The following is a 22530-nucleotide window of genomic DNA, read 5'->3' on the forward strand; positions in this document are numbered from 1 at the left end:
GAATAAAAAAAAAAAAAAAGCCAGTATGTCCTCTCTCTCTCTCACATCAGATTCACTGTTCACTCTGTCAAACCCCTACTTCTGCGTATCTCTTGGTCAGGGACAGTTCTAGTCTGGAAACCTAAACCTGAAGCAGTGATAAGGGTAACAGCGACATCTCTGCCCTGCCCTCCGCAGCACTTTGGGTTTTCTCCTGTGCATTGAACACTCACTGCTGCCTTGCTGGTGCGGATCTTCCCCAGGCACAAGCAAACAACTGTTCAAGGCAGCAGCTGGGAAGGCAAAGATCCACATCCTCGCTGCCTGAGGTACCCATGGGAAACCTGACTTGTGGTGTGGCCCCAAAAGGTGGGGTGGGTTGGGTGAGGGCAGGTGGACATGACTGTCTGCTGCCAGGGGAACTGCGGCACAGAAGAGGGAAAGCTGGTGCAGCCAGGGAGCATGGCTGGTGCATGCAGCAGCAGCACACCCGGCTTTCCATGGTACAGTCCCCTTGCTGGGGGCAGGTCTCCTCCCTTCCTCAGCTGAGGGCTGATGGTCCTTGTGGACTTTGCCAGTCTTGTGACCACTTTGATCTCCCGCTGGTGCCCCTACTTGAGACCTTGGTTCTCTCCCCTTGCAGATCTGCTGAAATTTGGCATGCAAAAGATTTGTCCTCGCCTTTGGGCAATGCAATCCTGGTTTGTCTCTGCTGAGAAGTCGTCTTAATCCCCTGCGTGAAGGACTTTTTAGTTTACTGAGGACAGATTGGAAGGCAATTTCATTGTGGTGGGATGAGCAATACGGTACCATGAAGCTCTTGAACTTACTGGCATGAAATGCAGCTGTTGGAGCCACTGAGGCTCGGCACAACTTGCTATTGAAACGCTTTGGTTTGTGGCAGAACAAAATGCAGCAGTTAGCGCTTCAGGGTAGGATGGCTTGATAAACCACAAAATATCCATTGCTTAAATTATTAATGTTAACAACTATTTATCATGGTTTGGTATGGATTTTCTTTCTTTTGCTTTAATGTTTTGCATTGTTAAGCTGGTTCCTAAAGAGCTGTTATTTACTGTGTGTTCTTGTGTTGGATGAAGACACAGTGACAGCAGGCGTGCTGTTGCTGCCTTTCAAAGGGTATTTTCAGCCCCACACTGTTCTAAGTGTACTGATCGTTTAATGGACGTGCATCAGAGGTATTAAAGGACAGAAGAGGAAATTTTTGCTTCTTACTAAAAGGTTGTGACTTACTTCATCGAAGGCAAACATGGACGGTGTTTACTAGCTCCAGTGTTGTTTTTCATCCTTTCCTCTTGTTCTCAGAGTCTCTGGGTGACCGTCACATGTGATCCTTGGCTTGCTGAGAGAGAAGGACTTACAGAACCATCGGTATTTCTCACTGGGTTTTGAATGCTCTTGAATAGAGTTGTTTGGTAGGAAAGGAAAACTTCTGCAGTGCTGTGCTGCCTCCCGGTGGCTTTTCAGTTTATTTCCTAAAAGATTTTATTGGAATGAAAAAAATCTCTGGTGTATAGCATAACTACCTAGAGTATTTATGCTTTTCCTTTCATCCCAGTGCGATGGCTATGGCTATAAGCACCAGCAGAGGTGCAGAGGAAGCTGGCTGCCCGTGCTGCCACCTGTCCCTGGGGCTGTGGCTATTTTTTACCACATCCCTCTTCGATGCCCGTGTCTCCATCCTTTACCTCTTGGAGCCCTGCCCAGGTGGATTGGGCACTGGCAGCTCGCTGTCCCCAACCCAGCGTGTCTGTTCCCAGCAGGCACGGGGCAGTGGTGTACCCTGACCCCCTGCCACCCAGGTGGGTAACCGGAGCATGATGAACCTGCTCAGGCACGGAGCCTGTGTGCCTCTTCCAGCCCTTGGCTGCTATTTTGGTAAGCTGTTACTCCCCACCCCAGTGAAGACGTGACCCTTCTCAGCGTAGTTCTATAAAAACACTGCAGTCACCACAGGATCAAATTAGTGTCTATCTTAACAGTGGGGCCACCCCAGCAGCCCGGGGGGTTCTGTGACCACCCCTTGGTCCAGCCAGTGTCAAGCTAGTGGTGTGCCCAGCATGTGATGTAGTACATGGGGAGTGCGGGGACCCCCACGGCGCAGGCTGAGCAAGGACTGCACTCAGGGCTGAGCATCAGTGGGGGCTCTGGACAGCGGGCAGGCGTGGGAGGGGGTCCTAGATGGGCCACCAATGCTCGTTGGTGCCGCCAGGCCAGGCACAGGCGATGGTACTGTGCCACCCAAGGGTCATCAACCATCATCTGCTTAAACATGTCCCTGTCAGGCTCTGGGTATGACAGGCTTTTACACAATCGATCTTAGAGAGCTGCATGTAGTTCATGCAAATGATATGCAAATTACCACCCCACAAACCATCTGCAGGAAAAATTCAAGGCAGTGATAGGGTGAGTGCTGAGGGAAGTGTCCCTGCTGGTACATACAGGTGACCCGCAGGAATGACACTACAGCTGGTAGAAGAAAGTGGCCTATGTTTTAAAACTGCAAGGATGTTTGTTATTCCAGAAGAAGCAGAGAATTAAAATCATGAAAGAAATGTAATGATTGATACATAAATATAGTAAGCTTCTACCACTCTCGCATTTCACTGACAAAAACTGCCTAATGAGAGTTCTCTTTCCAGAGTGTGACATAGGGCACTTCTGTACTCCTGCTGCAGGGCTGTACCCTAACCCTGAGCCTGAGGACCATGGTATAGCTACTGAACCTACAGTAACAGGCAAGGAAAAAGAATTACTTTGCAGTAACTCAGATATTAATAACTTTACCCAAATCGCTCGCTTTTTTTCCTCTAGAAATAGCTCCTATTGACAACAGCAGCCTTAAATGTGGAGAAGATTATGCTAGTCTTTGATCAATTGTTTGTTTATTTTGGACTATTATTAATAAGGGCTGAGTCAGAACCAACTTACGCTCCATTATTTCCCATGTAGGCTAGACAATACTTTTTTTTTTTTTTTGCTGGGTAGCCTTGCAAATGCTTTCTGCTTTGAGGAGGTTTATTTCCTGGTGTGTTTTCCCAAAACAAGCAGTTTCTCAGGGGTCTGTTTGAGCAGAACTTGGTTGACCTGGATGATTCTTCCGCAGTAAGGCTGTGAGAGTGCAGTAGGTAGAAATGCAATAGGAGTGGAACGGAGGTGAAGAGGTATTGCTGTTATGAGCAGATGTAAGTTATAAGCCCACGTATTTCTTTTTTCCAAACCACAGTTTGCAAATTCAGTCTGATGTCACAATACTTATCTTTATCAGGGCTGATTAATTGGGGTAGCAGGTCAGCGTCTGAGTGAGTTCATGCAAGCCTTTCCATGGCTGTGCAATACACAGTGACAGGCAATCCTGACCGTCATCCTCTGTGTCATGGAGCACGTGGCTCCAGGGGATGCTCTGGGCAGGGCTGCGTTCTGACTGCTCTTCTTTCCATTGCAGTTTTAACCCTGGCTTTAGTCTGCTTAAGTCTACGGTAATTTTTTTTTCTTTACTTGTTTTCTGAAACACCGGTAGCTTGGAATATATGAAAATGCAGACATAGAAAGAAGGGCACGACTCTTGTTGGTACACTACATGCAGGAAGAGCAGCAAAATGAGGTTTGTTTTCTTTAGAAAGCAGTGAGTCGTGGGAGTGTACGTGATGCAACAGCAATGGCAGTGGTGGGTGCTGGTGCAGGGCCTGAAAAGTGGCAGCGGCATGGAGGCTGGGCATTGGGGTGCAACACAAAGGGCTGCATGGGATTGATCTGGATCTTAATGTTCACATGTTTCATTTGGCACCCCATGCCACCGTTTGAGAGGGGTCTTGCGCTGTCTCATCTGGTCCCTTCTACTGAAAGGACTCTAATAAAATTGGCATGATATGGGCACTTCCATGTTGAAGTTGATGCTTTAGGATTACCTTGGGTAAACGGTGAATCCAATTTATTATTCTCTTTATCCAGTATCACTGTGAATTAGGGTAGGTTGCTGTGGCGGTTCAGTGGAGGGCAAGAGGGCTGGCTCTGCCAGGAGATTAGGAGATGCTGGTATTGGAAGGCTAAGCACCATGAGCTCTCGCCTAAGCCAAGGGTGAACTTGGGGCAAGGACAGTGCATAGTACGTGCTGTAAGTGCGCAGCCGTGCTTCAGCTGGAGATTGGCATGGAAGAAGAGGGTGAAATGTTCTTTAAGTGCAACAAAATAAAAGTTTTGTGGTAGTTCCAGGTCTTCCTGCATCTGTCCTCTGTGCTGTTTGCCAGTGCTGAAACAGCGAGCGGTGGTCACGCAGAGCAAGGTGTCCTGAGAGCTTGTGTTGCTCCTGGGGAGGGACGGAGGAAGGACAGGGCTTCGTCCTCCATTCCTCTTCACTGGGCTGTGAGTTCTCTTCCCATTGCCTGAAATACAGCTCCTTTACCTGTGTTTTGCCCTGCAGCCTCTGAAGCCAGCCCCTGAGAAACGGGTGATCTGAGCTGTAGAAAAGAGAAGATGGGGGTTTGCTGATCTGCGTATCCAGCCCTGCATGTATGCACGTGTTGGTGCATGTGTGCCTGCTGGGAATGCAGGCACAGCCTTGCTGCTGTTTGGACCTAGGCCATGGGGCTGCAACAGCCTCGCCTCCGTTGGGCTGGATTCACCCACCCCTCTCCCCAGCACCTGGCACTGGCCTCCAGGACAGGGAAAATGACCACAGAGGTGCGTGTTCTCTTGTTTTTGTTGGAGTGGTGTCAAGAACGTTGAGCTTTGACCTCGGTGTTGTGCTGCAGAAGGACTGGTGAGGGAGAACAGGGTGTCCCGTCCTGGGCTGAGGAGGGATAGCACAGCTGGATTGCTAAAACATCTTAATATTTTGGAGATGCCCAGAACTTAAGTAAAGAAAATGTTTGATAGATTGACTAAAGCTGCCTCCTCCTCAGCATTTGGGCTGGTGACACGCAGTTCAGCTTTCAGTCTTCGTGATGCTTCGTGCTCTCTGGTCCTCCCAATGGCTGCTCGGTGTGAGAGAATGAGTGGTGGTGGTTCTCTGCACTTGGTAAAACTTCAGCAAAAGAATGTGCTGGTTTTGGCTAGGATGGAGTTAATTTTCTTCACAGTAGCTGGTATGGGGCTGTGTTTTGGATTTGTGCTGGAAACATCGTTGATAACCCAGGGGTGTTTTCGTTACTGTTGAGCAGGGCTTACACAGAGCCAAGGCCTTTTCTGCCTCTTGCGCCACCCCGCCAGCAAGGAGCCTGGGGGGACACAAGAAACCAGGAGGGGACACAGCTGGGACAGCTGACCCCAACTAACCAAAGGGATATTCCACACCATAAGGCATCATGCTCAGCATGTAAAGGTGGGGGAAGAAAAAGGAAGGGGGGGACGTTTGGAGTGATGGCGTTTGTCTTCCCACATAACCGTTACTGTGATGGAGCCCTGCTTTCCTGGGGATGGCTGAATGCCTGCCTGCCCATGGGAAGTAGGGAATGAATTCCTTGTTTTCCTTTGCTTGCATGCATGACTTTTGTTTTACCTATTAAACTATTATCTCAACCCATGAGTTTTCTCATTTTTACCCGTCTCATTCTCCCCCCATCCCACTGGAGGGAAGTGAACGAGTGGCTGTGCGGGGCTGGGTTGCCAGCTGGGGTTAAACCATGACAAAGAAATAACTCAAATTTTAATTGAGCTTTTTACCTTTTCAGTTTATCTCTAAAGTAGGGCTCTTGGTGCTGCAGCCATTCTTTTTACACCTCCGTGTGTCTGCCTGTACTTGTAGCGTTTTCTTAGTGGAATTATCACCTCCTCCTGAGTCCACCCTGTGCAGAAGCGGTTGCCTCTGGGAGATGCATAGAAATCTCTTAATTCTGAGAATAGTGGAAATTAAATCTGATCTTTCAAGTATTAGCCAGAAACTCTGTAAAAGATTGTTATTTTTCTGTCAAACCTGTTATTGCATAACTGGTTTGGTGCATTAGTACCAGACGAAGGGTGTGCTTTTGCCAAAGCGGGAGGTGCTTTTTAGTGCCTGAGCACTGACAGTGGGTTACACACTGCTGTAGTCCAGTCCTGATGGGTAGCTCTGTAAGCAGGGCTGTGTTTGAACAGCTGCATTATAAAGCAGCCACTAATAGCTCCTGAGCATTTGTTACATCTTTTTGTGTTTGACTGTCACCTTGTGACAGCCCTTGGTTTGCAGGCCACATACTGTTCCTTATTTTTCAAGTGCCTCTCTCCTCCCGAGCCCTCGTGCTGGCTTTGTTGCCAAATGCAGGAAAAGGGGTGTTGGGAGTGTAAGAGCCTCAATGTTTAATCTGCAGTTTAAGTGCCGGTTTGGCCTGTTCTGAGTGGCTTAAAAGCCTTGCTGAAGAGATGTGTTTTCTCGGGAGTTGCATGGCAAAGTAAGCTCTGCCCTGAGTGATCAGCCCAGAAATCATCTCCTGGCTGTTACCCAAACAAAACACGGGATTAACTTTGCCCTATGCATGTGTGCTGGCTCCTAGCTGTTAAGAGTCAGAGAGAGTGCTTAATCGTTCAGTCTGGGAGGATCTGTGCCTGTAGACATGGGAGTCAAGCTGCTCTGCCTCTTCCTCGCTTCTGCCCTCGTTGCTTACTACATCTACACCCCCATCCCTGAGGATGTCGAGGAGCCCTGGAAAGTGATGCTCATCACGGCTGGCTTCAGGGCCGTCGGGCATCTGGTGAGTTTGGTGCTGAGCTTGGTGTGGGGCTGACCTGGGGAAGAGGTGGCTACGGAGCGGGGAGTGATGTCGGTGCCTCTATGGCTAATAGAGAGCTGGCCATATAGATGTGTCATGCATACATATATAATATATCCATGGTAATATACTAAGTAAATAGCAGTAATATCTGAAATTAAGCATTAAATTTACTGTCATTATGACTAGATTTGATTGTGCAATCTTGAAAAAAAGTCAGAGTAACTGGAAATGTGATCTGTAATGTGACTATGGATAGATAAGTACAAGCAAGTTTATTTTGTTTTATGATCCTTTGTAGCTGAAGCACTGCTCCTTGGATTTTTCCTGTTCCTTGGAACCTGTATATTGAGCTTCCTCAGAAGTACTGTATTGGGTGTCAGAGAAAGGGAAACTAGAGCACTTCCTAAAAACTATTAATTTTTGTGGTTTCATAGGAATCTACTGGCTGCATAAGTCTCAAAACTACACAAAGCTAATTATAGGGGTGATAATGCTAAAGCATGTAGAAATTGAGAGATATAGATATATAAAAAAAACTTTTTTTTTTTAGTACCACTGTAATCTTGCCTACCAAAAAATGGTATCTAGCTAAGCAGCACAGAACCATATGTTGCAGTCTGGAAAGGCAGTGGTATTATACCCTGTCTGTAGTTATATGGCAATATTTACTGACAATGTGGTCCTTATGTCTTTCCATGCTATTTTTGTATATATTACAGCCCCAGCTTCTGCTTCATTTCAGTCATGTTATACAGCCATTTCAAACATATGTAAATAATCCGTGAGACTGCACGCCATGCATAAATAACAGTGCTGCAGTTCCCACCTCTTAAGTACATTCAACTGGGAGCTGTTTTGAATCCAGCCTGTACTTAATATACAACAGTGGCTGCAGCAGCGTAACCGAAATCCAAAAACAAGGTCAAAGATGAAGGTCTGGTGGGAGGAGAGGGGCAGAGTGTTGCAGACGTCTTTCTGGGTGGCTACAAACATTTTAGGACTGCTTTTTTCTCCACCATAAAATATATTGAAAGGAGGGTCTAAGGAGCCAGGAGAGAGGTTTCTGGTTTTGCTTGAGGGATGCTGCTGAAAGGCTTGTCTGCTGCAGGCGTGAACACCCGGGCTGTTCGCTCCAAAGTGCACGAGTCTGGGATTTTGCTTTTTCTGTTGTTTCAGCGAAAACACAGCGCGTATGATTTTTATGGTGGAGGCAAGGGTGTATGTTTTCCTGGGACATTTCCTAAACATCACACTTCTGGACAGCATCTAAAAGCCACCGTCAATCTCCAGATCTCTGTGTCAGACAGCCTTTGTTTGCAGTGGAGACCACTTCTTGGGTCTGTACAGCCAGCAGAAGGAGGGGGGAGGATGATGTTTTTGTTTGTGTGTGTTTATTTGTGGACGCTTTGCTGCTTCCTTGTTTGTCTTGATCTTGTGGTTTGAGGTTTGAGTGGTGGGAGATGAAAAAGTGGTGAGAAAGGAACTGTAGTCTGCATTTTTGATGTGCCGCCTTGCTTTTTCCCCTCTTAAATCTCCTCTTGGAGGTAGCCTGCAAGGAGAGTACATGCATAGGTAGCTCATTTCCCCAGGGACACCTTCTGTCTGCTCACTCAGTCAGACCTGTAGCCTTCACCACAGCAGTGTTAAATGCTCGGCAAGCAGAAATGTTTTCTTTCAGTGTTGGAGGATTGTGTGTTTTCACTTTAAAATGGAGTTGGTGTCTCTCGTGGCTGTTGCATTGGCTGCCTGTTAAACTGAAGCCTGTTAGCAGCAGCAGTGGTGTGAAGCAAGTGTGTTTTGTAACCATGCTCCAGTCTCATGCAGAACCGTAATCCTAAGGGACGCTGACAAAGATAGCCTCCCCAGAGCTGCCCTGGTGCAAATTAGATTTGAGGTGGCTCTAAAGCCTCCTAAATATGTTCAGAACGATCATCCGATTGTAGGGCCACAATTTATAATCATTTAATAGTAGGTCTAAGTTTGCAGAGGGGACTCTCTTTTAGTCTTTCTGACTTCCCGATGTTGCTTGAAAAAAGGGAAATAATATTGCACAGATGCTCCTGACCATGAGAGTCTTCCCTTCAAGCTCCCAAAACAGCATGCCAAGAAAGCCATGAAATGACAAATCTCTGTCCTTCTTTGTTGTCTTTGCTTTAATAGGTCCTGGGATGCTCTTCAGCTTCTGTGACAGTGTGTGAGATTTCCTTTGATTTTGGGTTTCCTGGCCTGGACAAGTAACTGGTTTGAATAAAAGGCTGCTTTCAAAGTCCATGCTGGGCATGGCAGTGAGTGCTGAGGGGCTCCAAAGGCTGGTTGGAGGCTCCTGGTTAGATCTTGCCATGGGGGGTTAGATCTAGCCTGCAGGGGATTGCAGCCGTGCTTAGTTTTGCTGGCATGCCCAGCCCGCAGTGTGCTGAAGAGTCCATTCGTACCCATCTTATTGTAGAAGGGAGACTGGGAATGTCTCCGTTTGCATGTTTATGCTATAACATCTCAAGCATAAGTGCTGTCTAGCTGGAGAACAGCCTCCAGCTAGACGAATAAACCAGGCAGTTTCTGTGGTGCTTAAGCACAAAATTCTTTGTGTATTTTCAGGAAGTGCCATGTGCACACAGTCTAAGATAAAATGTATGGAGGAAGTATAAAAGGCAATAAACCTTTTTCTTCCTAGTTGAACCTTTCACTGGCTACAGGTCTGTGAAATCCTTCCAAAGCTTCCTCCATCCTTGGCCTGCCTCCTCACAAGCGATGAAATCCGGATTTGAGCCCTTTACAGCCCCACTCACAAACTGCCTGTCTTCATCAGGGGGTTGGACTAGATGACCTCTAGGGGTCCCTTCCGACCCAAAACATTCTATCATTCTGTGATCTCCAGCTGACAGAAAGCTTCACCTGGAGGGGTGACTCCATCTGGACTGCCATCCGTTCAGACAAATAAGCTGCTACAAGCAGTGTCAGGTGCTCTGCCTGCCCAGGCACAGCCCGGGATCCCTTCCTCATAAATAATATTTTTTTTGTTTGTTTTTTAATCTTTTCTTCCATGCTCCCCTTATGGAAGATAGAGAAAGTGACTGTGGAAAATGCTTTCCAAAGCACAAGGAACACAAAACTCCAAAGTGGTTGGTTTTCCTCTTACCCCTGTAGCATGCAGTAACCTCAGATCTCGACAATGAGATGTTTCAGACAAGGGTATGATTTCCTTTTGTTTTTATATGATAATGGCCTTGAAGCCACAGGCAGCGGACCAGTGGTTTTCCACAATGTAAAAAGTCTGCTTGTGGAAAAAACAGCTCTGAGAGCTGGGGGAATTCCTCTGAGCGCAAGGGAGTTTCACAAGCTCAGTGGAAATACAGCAGGGACTCACTTTGACCTATATATTTATTTTTTTCGAGATGCTAATCCTCAGGGAAAATAGAACAGCTGAGAAATATTTATGTAAACTGTGTAATCACTGTGGATAAAAATACGCTGGTTTGGCATGTGTATGTATTTGTCTTCATTGAGCTTATGACAAGACCTGAATTTTCCTTCTGCCCTGTGTGCCAGTTACTGCCCATTTGTCTTCATCCTGATTCCAAACCACAGAGTTTGGCAGAGCTCCCAGCATCGCGTGGTCCAAGTCTTCAGAGAGGTGACTCTTAAACATGGTGGTGATCGCTATCAAGTGTTGTCAGTGAGGTCCTAGCTGTCTTCTCTTTTCTTCTAACTTCTGGAAAAGTAGGCTATATGTAGAAGATGATTAAATAATTGATTAAAATATAATTTAAAGAAAAATTAGAAAAAGCAGAACAGGCAGGGTTAGATTGTATGACTTACAACCTCAAACCCTGTGTGCCAGATGTTACACCTTTCAAGAGGTGATCAGTTAAAGTATGGGAGGTTTTGTGTGTTTGTTTCACATTCTTCCCGAGAAGAATAAAGCATCTCTTGGAAAGCAAAATTTCTGACAGGTTCTGCACCAAGCTGGGCTATTTTATTTCTTATTAAACTCAAACCTGCTTTGAATTGAATCTGTTTTTCACCTTTGGCTAACGTGTAAGACAGAACTTGGTTTTATTACTTAATCGTTTCTATTGCTATGTGATGAGGTGGTTGACTTGTGAGGGAAGCTGGGTCGTGTCTGCTGTTGCTCAGGGTGGTTATGAAGGAGCCGAGGTGCCGGAGCCAGCAGCAGGCGCAGGAGCCAGCGGTGGCCATTGGTAGCTCTCTGCGGCATGGTGCCTGCGCCGTCCGCACCGCTGTGCTGGTACGGGCAGGGCACTGACCTGGAGACCAGGCGGGGGAAATGACCCACATCAAAAGCTGAGCATGCGTGTGCGTGCACACGTAAACCGGCAACCCAAATGTCAATGCTGGGCATTTCCCAATGCTCTTTCCTTTCTGAGCAATTGATAACACAGCACTAGTAACAGTCTCGGGGGTGTTTGTTTTACTGAAAAGTTCCGATGAGTTTATTAAACTCAGGACTGCTGTTAATTCAGTTATCTTCTAAACCAAGCATTCTTATCAAAGTGCAATTACAGGATTGTTTATGTCTGCTCAGACAAAGAATTGTGCAGTGGCCTGAAATTTAGAAAAGCACTTTTATTATCACGGAGTGTCGGCTCGTAATTTTTTAGGGTGTTTATCTAGATTATACGCAAGTGCGGTGCACATTCAGCTGAAAAGGAATATGCAAATTAGTTTGAAATTTCTTCCAATTTTTCTTGAAATGAACTAGAATTCTAAGCTCGTAGCTTTTTCAGCAACTCAGATAGCAATGGCTTTCAAGCAAATTTGAAGTTGTATTCTTCATACCTTTCTATCATCTAAAAAGTAAACAAAATACACACACCCCCCTCAGCTATTCCTTAGTATATCATTAGGAATTAGATAATATCATGCTCCCAAATCATGAAGCAGGCCATGCTATTTTTACCTTCTAGCTGCAAGTAGCTCCAGCAGCCCATTGCCATGGCATACTGTGCTTTGGGGAGGCCACGCATGATAGGGGCTCCTCATGCTGCCGGCATCTCGCATGACTGAGATACCACTCTACCCACCAGCAATGTCCTAATGTGGCTAAATTTTTGTTTAAATAGGTATTTACACAATCTTTCACAGTATAGAAAATGAAGGCTTTATTTTTCTTCCAGTCATTGTGACACTTTTATGTCATTTTGTTGTATGTTACAAATTTTTAATGTGTCTTTAGAATAAGCTTCTAATATCTTAAAAGCAACATGAGAAGTAAGTTTCTTTAAACACAACTTAATCCAATAAAGAGGAAAAAAAGGGGGGGGAGGGGGGGGAAGCCAGTGAGATTTATGGATAAGCAAACAATGGTCACATCTTTACTTGTTGAAATTCTCCCAAGACAGCAGTGAGGAAATGTGGTGCCCCCTTTGGGGAGCTGTTGGTTTTGGAAGGAGTAGTTGGGATTTGCATTTCTAGCACAGTCCATAGCCTTTAGAAATGTTTTTGCTTGGATTCACTCTTTTCAACCAAAGACTCAGTATAATGAAAGCCAGCACAATTTTTTTTAAAAGTGTTATGTTCAAGGTTTAAAACTATCTGTGAGTGAAAGGGATTCTGAAATGCTTTAATCTGCGTAAATTGTTACGATGGCAAAGATTCAAAGCTGCCAAATGTTAATCTTCTGGAGCTTGCATTTCACCTACAGGTTTACTTGTTAGGGTTTGGGATTTTTTTGTTTTAATTTTATTTAGTGTCTTAGAATAACTGTAATCTAATTTAGAATCATAGAATTTCATAATAAATGTTTTAAAACATGAATTTCAAAGGAAACTGCTTTAGCAGCATTTAAAATTGACAGTTCCTTGGTTCTGAACTCCCTGAACCACATGGCTTTTCTTTGGTCAGGGAATTTCTGTGGAGCCCACTGGGAATGTTTTCCCTGCCCTTTGCATAGCTCTGCCGGGGCACTGGTGATGCACAGGGGCATCGATGGCCTCCCCTGCTCTCTCCACCTCAGAGGACTCTGCAGGGGCTGGGGCTCCAGCACTGCTGCACAGCTGGGGTAGATTCGAGATGTCTAGGGAAAAAAAAACACCACCTTTTTAAAAAGTTAACCCTTTGGGTATTTTTTTTAAGATCCCCCTGACTAATGCATTTGTCAGGCAGATGGAGGTCCTGGTTAGCATCATCCTTATTCCTCCTCCTGGAGGATGCTCCTGCTGGCCATGTGGAGTCTCTCTCCAGGTCAGGGAGTCACTGGGATTGTCCTCGGTTGGAGTCAGGCTGGAGCCAGTGTTGGGTGACTGTGGTGATGCTACACCAGAGTCACTTCATGGTCAGAGGGCTGGTGGAAATCAAAACATCAGTGGCAGGGTTATTTTTAGCTTTTTATTGTGAAATATCAAACTGATGTAAGGAAAGTATTTGGGTGGCTCAGGCAAAGCTGGATCTTCCTCAAGGATGATGGCACAGGAAATAACTTCAGAAGGTAGAGTGGCACGGGTAGCATGATGAAATTTTGTCTCATCTGCTGACCTTGTGGAATGGACAATAAACACAAGAGTCAATATTTGTTCCGTTATTCAGTAGGAGCACTTAATTCCATAGAAAAACACAGAGGTATGTAACCAACAGAATTGTTTGATGTAAACTGAAGAAATTAAACAGAGCTGGACTGTGGTAAAGTGGCAAAGATACCCTTCTGCCTTTTAACATCTCAGAGCAGAGAAAATATTTCCTTTTAATAATGTAAGGGTACTCATCCCTAAATGATACTCCTTGGCTACTGGGATGGAACTGATCATTAAAAATAGCTGTGCGGTTTGAAGTCAAATTGTTGTATCTCTGTGTTTGTGCCACCAGTGTCCTCGGCATCCTGAAAGTACTGGCTGCTTTTGCTCCTGCAGTTCATCACAGGAGCAGGTATTACTAGGTTTTGTGGTAACCATCTGGAAAAATGAGGAGGTCTGGCTCATTAAGCAGACCCTCATATTTGGTCTCAGGAGGTTTCAGCTGATTCAGTTTTCTTCCACATCCTCCATTGTGTCCTAGTTAGCTTCTATGCCTGTGCTTCCAGTCACTGTCTCAGCTCTGACAAGCAGTGGTGTCCCCTAGGCCTCCTTCCAGCCACTGCTGCTGGGCTTCACATGGAAGTGAATATGGTAAGGGAGTTAGACAGTGAGACAGTGGCTCTTCCAGGTCAGCAGCATTTGGCTTAGTGACTTCTACAGCAACTTCACAGACCTGTGCAGAGTATCAAATGGCTTTATGAAAATTTAATCTCTGAGAGTAACTAAGGCTGTGTTTAAAACACTGTTTTCCTTGTCTTTAGTCTGAGGTTGCTCATCAGCTGGGTCTGATGCACTATATGGAAGCACTGATGCTGATCACGGCTGTTGAATACATCGCGCCCACGTCCGATGAAAATGTCACTGTGACGGACACAGAGTTCAGCAACGTTGCCATCCGTCTGTACCTGCCCAGAAAACCATCTGATGGGCTGAGGAGGGCGGTGGTCTACTTCCATGGTGGAGGATGGTGCCTAGGACAGGCAGGTAAGCTCTTCTCTGTCAGTACCTGGGGTCCCTATGGAAGATCTCAATGGCCCGTGTTAAGTGCTGCCTTTTGATTTATGGGAGAGGGTCAGGGAACCTGTATTTCACTAGTTAAAATGCACCAGCTCGGGAGAGGGTGGTCAGTGCATCTTGAGGTGGAGGGCAAGGGGTCTGGTCCAGGGCTCTGCTTCTGTCGTGGTGTTTTACCTGCAGCACTTGTCTTCGTTACATGGTATTAGGGGGAGAAAGGGACAAAACTGAGTATCTTAATAAGGAAAAGAGCATCTACATAGTGGTAAAAATCAAATGGGAGATGCAGAGCGGGGGGTTTCTTTGGTTCCCAGAAGCTTGATTCTCAGACACTTCCTCATATCTCTTGTTTGGGGAAGTCAGGGGGTATTTATTGTCCCCTGAAATCTATTTTAGGGAGTTTTGCCATATCAGAAGTCATCTATTGCTGCATCTTTATATCTCATGAATGCGCTCCTAGACAGGAAAGCACATTTCTTCGGTTTTGGTTACAATTGCACTATCAGTGCTCATCTGATGCTTGGGTGTTACAGCCAGAGGGGCTTTCCAAAATGTTCTAGTTCAGTGTGCCATACTTTTGCTATTACTTTTTCATGGGAGTGATTCATCTTCCATCCCAGTCACATTCTCCCCTAGAGCACATCCTCTGTTTCTCTTTGCTGTCATTCAGTGCTTTGTGTCAATGGATATAAAATATCTTAACCATCACCCAAACTGGCATTGTAAGTGTAGTAGATATGGCTGGCATTCCCAATAACCAACCCATAGCTTGCTTCAGTTGTTGGGCTGCCTGTTTCAGGGGGAATGAGCCAAAATGCTCTTCCTGGGCAAGCTCTTTAATTTTGGTGTGTGTGCATGTGAGTAGCTGAGAGCTTAATCTGTGCCCTGGTGTAATTCTTGTTTCCACTTTTCCCTGCTGTGAAAGCTGAGCCTTCAGGACCTTGCATTATGTAGTGCTCAGAAGTGTAAATAATGTATTTTGTTCATCCTTTTGGATAGCATTCAAGCAATAGTTGGATTGTTTCTTCCAGCTTGTGCTTCTGGATAAACCCATGTGTGCCGCGGTTGCGTTGTGCTGCTGCAGATGCACAGGCGGGTGGATGTTTTGGAAAGTCACCTGAAAGCTTCTGCACAGAGGAACATGCTGTTGTGTATGTGTTCGTTCTTAGATGTACTGAATTTCATTTCAGGCATGAAATCCTATGATCATCTGACAAGATGGACTTCAAACAGATTAAATGCTGTCGTGGTATCAGTCAAGTAAGAGAGATTCTCCTCCTAGGTGGGATGAGGGTTTGGAATAAATTAATCTATTTCAATTAATCTAATTTTAAATTTTTTTTGTTGATCATGTGCTTTGCTAGTTTTAAGTATTTGTAAACAAAAGGTGTCAAGGTTGCAGTGGTGCATTGTGGTTGGTGATTATTTTGGATATTGCTTTATGAAGTTGGGTGGGTAATAAAACATTTGATTCCTCAGGACAGACAGATAGTTCCCATTTTGCTGGGCACAGAAAATAATAAATATTCACCAACTAGGGCAGATGCTAGTGAGTCTTTCTCTTTATAAATAGCAGGAAGTAACATGCTTCTGCTTGCCTCTAACAGTTACAGGTTGGCACCTAAATACCATTTTCCCATTCAGTTTGAAGATGTATATTCGGTAACGAAGTTCTTCCTCCAGAGCAGCATCCTCTCCCAGTATGGGGTGGACCCAGACCGGGTCTGTGTTGCAGGAGACAGTGCAGGTGGCAACTTAGCTGCAGCTGTGGCACAACAGGTAAAAAAACAAAAACAAAAAAAAAACCAAACCAAAACAAAAAAAACCACCACAAAAAAAACCCAAACAAAAAAAAAAACCAAACCAAAAAAAAAACCCAGCTGGTTTGCTAGCTCTTTTTTTTTTTTTTTTTTTTTTTTTTTGTCATTTCATGAACTCTTACAACAGACTAACAAAAACCTCTTCTCAAAGCATGTGCACCTCCCAAATGTCTCTCATGGTCTGTGTACGCTGGACATTGTGCAGCCTTGCAGGACTGTTGGCGAGGACTCTGAGATTCCAGCCAAGCAAATTGACTTGAGCCATTTAATGGCATCAAAGTAGCTTTGATGCTATGATGTCTTCCAAACCTTTAAACCCTAAAAAAAGGCTCTCTGCCCTATAATTAGGGCATGTATCACTCTATCCTTACGCACCTTTTGACTGATTTAGGTATGTTGTTTGAAAAGGAAATTTTAGCAGTTTGACTTGTATAGATGTAAATAGCAGCAAAAAAAATAAGAGAACTAAATGTTCCAGTGTCATTTGATCACACACAGTTTCAGTGCTGTTTGCTCTTCTCAGGTTTATTAAATAAAATCAGCATGATGTTGTTGGTCTCTTGAGAAGTTATTTGGATTGTAATGAATCTCATTTGGAAAGGTTGTGAATGTGCTGTGGACACTGAAGGCAGAAGATGAGGGAGAAGGTGGAAATTTATTAGTGAAGAGGGAAAAAGGATGACGTATAAGAAATGTCAGTGTTCAATTAACCACATTTTATTTTACAAATGTCTAAAATGCACAGAATAGTATTTGTTTGAGTTCTAACATCTCAGGGTTAAAAACCCAAACAGATTGATAAGCTCTCAATTGTGTGAAATGATTAAAGGAGCCTCAAAAACCTGCCATTTTTAAACTATAAGAATAGAAATTTTCTGTAGTTATAGAAAAGGCATTTGTTACTACTTCAAAAAGAATATTTTCTTGTTTAATGTAAGAAATAAAATGAAAGTGTATTTGATGTTTGAGAATTTTTATTACAACATACTGTTCTGGGTGACCTGCCTATGAATTTAGAATTTCTTTAAATTAATCTATCCTGGTTTTATTGATAATCTTATTTGGTTTATGTTGTAAAATGTGTGTGTGAATTCCTTACTTTTAAAATCTTCTGTCAGTGTGGGAGAACCAACACTTTTTAACTGACCTTTTGTAATTGCTTCTATTTTCTTCTACAGCTGTTAAAGGACTCTGAAGTCAAAACTAAACTCAAAGCCCAAGCTTTGCTTTACCCTGCTCTTCAAACACTTGACCTGAATTTGCCCTCTTACCAAGAAAATGAAAACAAGCCCATTTTACTCAAGTCACTTATGGTCAAGTTCTGGAGTGAATATTTTACTTCTGATCCATCTCTCAGGGAAGCGATGGCCTCTAACAGGCATGTCCCTGTTGAATCGAGCCACTTGTTTCAGTTTGTAAACTGGAGCAATTTGCTGCCTGAAGAGCTGAAGAAAGATCATGTTTACACCAGTCCCACCTACGGGAGCTCCGAGCTTGCACAGAAGTACCCAGGGTTTCTGGATCCGCGGGCGGCCCCGCTGCTGGTGAGCGATGACCAGCTACGCAGGCTGCCTCTCACCTACGTCCTCACCTGCGAGCACGATGTCTTACGGGATGATGGAGTCATGTACGCCAGGCGCCTCCAGGCAGCGGGTGTTTCTGTCACGCATGATCACGCCAAGGATGCCTTTCATGGGGTGATGATGTTTGTCTCTGGTCCAACCAAGCTAGCTGTAGGGCATCGGCTGCTGAACAGATATATTGAGTGGTTAAATGAGAATCTATGAGCTGAAAATGTTGCTCTGGTATGCCTGGGTCACGTTCACTGAGTGCAATTGAGGAGCATAGGAGAATAGGAGTTATGTAAGTGTTTTGGGTGTGATGGCAGTATTTGTGTTGCCCTGCAGTGTCTGGATTGAGTGTTTCTCATCATCTCCGGCAGGAAAATCAATCTGTTTCTAACCTAAGTGTTCTTTCAGTGCTGTTGTCTGAGCTCAGAACCCCATAAACAGCCAGGACTGCCCTGGGATTTCTCTCCTGGCCAAGATCAGAAGGGTTGGTGTGCCCGACCCTGCCCGCATGCTGCCTGGGCTCACCCAAGCCCCCGGCTGGCACAGCGTGTGGGACTTGATGTCTTGTGTCGGTTGCTTCTTGTTTCTTCTTCTTGCAATGTCTTCATGTAGCAGACTTGTGCAAGCGGGCAATGTCGTTGTCCGCAGGTGGGAGGTGCTCAGTGGCCGCTTGCTCCCTGTCCCCTTCGGTGTGCTCCCTTGTCCCACGGGATGTGCCGGTGAGGCCCCGCTGCTGCCGTCGGGTGATGGGGTGAGCAGAGGCGTGGGGACCTGACTTCCTGAAGTAAAAGGCAGCTTGTGAAACCCTGCCCTCTGCACGTGGCTGCTGGGTTTGTGCTGTGGTCTCTCTCCAGCACAGTTCAAGGGAAGCATTTGAAAACCAAATGGGATGGCTGTAACACAGCGCAAATGTTGTGGTGTTTGGGTTTTTCTTTTTTTTTTTTTTTTTTTAAAGCATCTGTCTTACTCAGTAATTTCTTTCCTCAACCCCTGTACTAGAAGGAAATAGCATAACAGAACAGCACGGGTATTCATCAGATAAAGGAAGTCTGTGAAGGTCCTAGCCTGACACTAGCACTGCTGTATGTTTTATGCTCTACTTAAGTTATGTACAGTGTGTTCTAATTATCCTTAAAATTGTTTAGCAGTTTTTACATGCAAATTTTTAAAAATAAAATTACTGTAGTAGCTGTATACTCTTGAAAAAGAAACACAATTCAGCTGTCAGTCTTGAACAAATATCCTCTATATAAATGTTTTGTGTATCAAATATAAATCCTACAGATTTTGAATGAGTGTACACGTTGGTTGGCTATTGGTTTTAAACTGATCATAACACAACACAAACATGTACTTCTAGCATCCTGCTTTTCTCTTTTGCATAAAAAATACTGAATCTTCAATAGTTCTCTGTTTTTCTGAGTGTATGTGTGCAGCCTGTTTAGATGGAATGTATATGGGATGATTGCCACATTTTTCTTTTTCATCTTTATTATGTTGAATGTAAAAATTAAATTTGTCTTCGATTCCAATGCAGCATACTTTGTGTTACTCAAGTATCCCATTTATTGGAAAGGAATAACAAGCCTTGACACATGCTGTAGCTATCACAGACAACTGGGACCAAACCCAGGGAGATGCTGTTTTACTCCTGCTTAGTATCACGAATGTGAGTACTAGGCAATGCTGGACTGTGGAGGTTGAGGAGAGAAACAGAAGTGGTTGAGAAGATGTCTTTTATCAAGAAAAGGATGCTGAAGCTTCCGACTGGGACGGAGAGCAGCAGGGAGCTGAGCCTGGCTGTGGGGAGGGCTGGCCAAGGCTTCTGCTCACCCCAGCAGATCGGTTCAGAAAATTGGGGTTGGTGTGGCAGCAGGAGCATTCTGCGTGTTTGTTTGTTTCTGAATCCAACCTTGCAATGGCGAATGCCTTCCTGCCAGCACACACCGGGCATGAAATGTACCATGGGACTAAAAAGCATCTCATATAGCCCACATGCACAGCAGTGCAAGGTGCTTGCATGGTTGCACATCTGCAGGCACTCGTGCAAGCTCCCAGCATGTTTGGGAAGTTATTTCACACAGCGTTCTCCGTAGCATTGCCAGCAGGTCCCAGCTCTTGCCCATGGGACTGGGAGCAGACATCTTGACTGGAGTTTTAACTCTCTCTCATTTGGAATCAAAGTATTCCTGAGAAAGTAGGGCTTTGGGGCTTTGCCTCAGTAATACCTTTGGTCTGACTTTTTATACAGTTATATGGTCATGCCCAGAAGAATATTCCCCAGGTTGGCTATTCCCAATGCTGTAAATGCTAGTGGGATGAACCGAGTTGGCCTTTAGTCACCATCAGTGATCCTTTCTTTGAGTCTTACAGGCTGCTTTATTCTTTCTTCCATATAAACAGCAGAAAGACTTGCTTAAAGAACATTTGGAGAGGATAGTTATTTTGTTTGTGTCAGAGGGGGACATGCACAGAGCTGGAATATGAAAGCTGGCATCCCTCAGCAGATAACATTGCTGTGACTGCCATTGGCTTTGAGTGTTCTCCTTCCCTGCAGGTGGTGGGACACAAGGTGGCATTAGTGCAGTTGAAGCGTTGCGGAAGGCACATCCATCACTTGGTGACAAGGACTAGCATGACAAGCAGGAGGCAGACTGGCAGACTGAAGAGCTGGGCTCATGCTGGCCACGACAGTCTGGGTGGCCTAAAATCATCGTGGGAGCCTGCGTGGGATCTGCCCTGCCCCACTCAGGGGAGGCTTTGCCTCCCTTCAGGGGGTGCTGGACATGCTGGGCAGCACCCAGCCTCTGCCGGCAGAAAGTGTGCCAGCCCAGTGGGAGCAAACCTGGGACACCCTCTGTGTCGGTGTTTCCTCTGTTGTGGAAGAGGACCAGTGAAGGTGTTGCTCAGTGTGTGTGTACAGCTCCTGGCAAAGCCTGGGGAGGGCCTTGGATGTGGGTCCTGGCGTTTCCCCTGTTTCTTCAGACAAATACTCATGGAAGGCATTGGGAAGGGCTCGGCAGGCTTGCTGATGGGGTGGTTGTTGGCCCAGAAGGGAGCCTGGGGAGGCAGCAAAGGAGGAGGTGAAGCCGTGCCTTTAAGGTTAAATGCTTAAATTGGTGGAGAATCTGACTGAGCAGGCATCGAGGAGATAAAGCGGTGAATATGTTGGCAGTGAGAGGAACAGAGTGAAAGACACCTCTAGAAATTATCTTTCTTACCTTATAGAAAAGTTTTTTACCTGTAAGGCAGAATGAAAACTTACGCTCTGAGCAAGAACGCGGACAGTATTACCAACCTCTGCCTGCATGTTTTTATAGGGCTCTGCCTGGAAGAAGCAGTAAATGTCTTTTAACCACCAGCACCTAAATGTGGCCTAATGATTGATTGGACTGTATCTGCTTTTGATTAAATTCCTGAAATAGACTTTTTGAGTTGAAAATGCTTGGGGAGGCACAAAATGAGACAGTGAAAATTGCAATGTCAGCATCCCTGGCAGGAGAGGCTGAACCCGCAGTATGCAACTCATTTATCCTGAGCAGAAAACAGTAAAAACCACCCAAGGGAAGGCTTTGTTCCATCTCCAGTAGAGACTGAAATGAAATCTGGTGTTGGATAGTCAAAGACAAAGCTCAGCCTTGCCATTGTCACGGTGTGGCTTTCACGGTGGCGTTCCAGCTGGGGAAGGCTGTGCTGTAGCTCTGCCCTGCCACAGCTGAGCCCGTCCAGCCAAACCTTGCTACAGCATGGGCAGGCTTGAGCCCTTCGAGCGTGGCACGCCGTGCTCCTGCGTGCACTGTGTGTGCACCGTGCCCTTTGCTGTGGGCCTGGGGCTGAGTCTCACCCGCCGGTGGGTGTGCTTGGGGTGCAGCATTGGCCTCTCGCTGGCAGCTCCTCTGGTCCTCTCCTGCTCAAGAGGTGTAACCCTGGTGGGATTTTGCAGAGGGGCCAACTCTGGTTGCAGACATCAAACCTTTCAAGGATGCCCAAGTGTGGGTGGGGGCTATCTGACTCTCCTGTTCCCCTGTCACCTGTATAAAACACAATACAGTGGTAGGCATGTGCAGAGAAGATGAAATTAATTCACACTTGTGAGTGAGTGGAGAAAATAAAGCATCCTCACCAATTAGGGTTACCCCATTATCAGTTTGGTAAGAGTCCTTAACTTTTTGCTGAAGTACTATATTGGTTTAAAAAAAACCAAAAAGAAAACCCCCAAAACTGCAACTTGGCAAATAGTTTTTCCAGTATTTTTGGAACTGTTGATTAAGTTGTTCCCTTAAATTGTTAAATTGTTCCAATTTGGCAAATTCTGTTTAAGGCCCAATCCCATTGGTGCTGCTCAGCATATTCATTATTTTCATTAACCACTTCACAGAAGCAGTTTTAAAGGCTCCCCTTAAAGCTGTTTTATTTTGTTGTGGTTTCTCATGCTAAGGTTAGCCGGGGGCCCCAGGCTGAACGCCACCCAGCAGAGGACAACACATCTCAAACCTGTGGTACCACCAGCGAGGAGAACCTGGAGCTGCCTGGTATTGCTCGTCTGACACCCACACCAGCTGTGCACAACACCCGGCTGTTTTGGCAACAACAAAAACTGCTACGGAGATGCCCTTTAATTCAGGTATTTTGTATTGCTAAGCCCACTGGATGACAACATAATTACAGATGCCAGCTTACGTGACTAAGAGCACTGCTAAGTCTCTGGCCTCAAAATAATCAAGGTTTAGAAAACTGCTCAGGAACAAAACAAATCTATGCAATATTCATAGAAATGATAAACTGGGACAAAAATCTAAAAACACTGACGTTACTTGAAGAATATTTTAACTATAACAACTATAAGAAATCTTTGAAACGTCTTTTTCTTTGAAATATTTGTGCCTTGCCATACTTTTTTTTTTTTTTTCTC

The 22530-nt window shown here is 45.2% G+C and overlaps 1 protein-coding gene across 2 annotated transcripts; it reads left to right on the plus strand.

Moving 5' to 3' along the window:
* Positions 1-6307: 6307 nt before the first annotated feature.
* Positions 6308-17834, plus strand: AADAC (arylacetamide deacetylase). 2 transcript variants are annotated; one of them, XM_009634415.2, is made up of 5 exons: positions 6308-6686; positions 13993-14197; positions 15418-15487; positions 15835-16006; positions 17226-17834. In XM_009634415.2, exons 1-5 carry the CDS (start codon positions 6528-6530, stop codon positions 17832-17834), a joined length of 1215 nt encoding a protein of 404 aa, XP_009632710.1. In that variant the 5' UTR covers positions 6308-6527. The 2 variants fall into 2 exon arrangements, with proteins under 2 accessions (XP_009632710.1, XP_009632711.1); XM_009634416.2 differs by having other exon boundaries at positions 6308-6665; positions 13975-14197.
* Positions 17835-22530: the final 4696 nt, after the last annotated feature.

The sequence above is a fragment of the Egretta garzetta genome, unplaced genomic scaffold, assembly GCF_000687185.1.
Source record: "Egretta garzetta isolate BGI_Z169 unplaced genomic scaffold, ASM68718v1 scaffold172, whole genome shotgun sequence".
NCBI classification, from domain to species: Eukaryota; Metazoa; Chordata; class Aves; order Pelecaniformes; family Ardeidae; genus Egretta; species Egretta garzetta.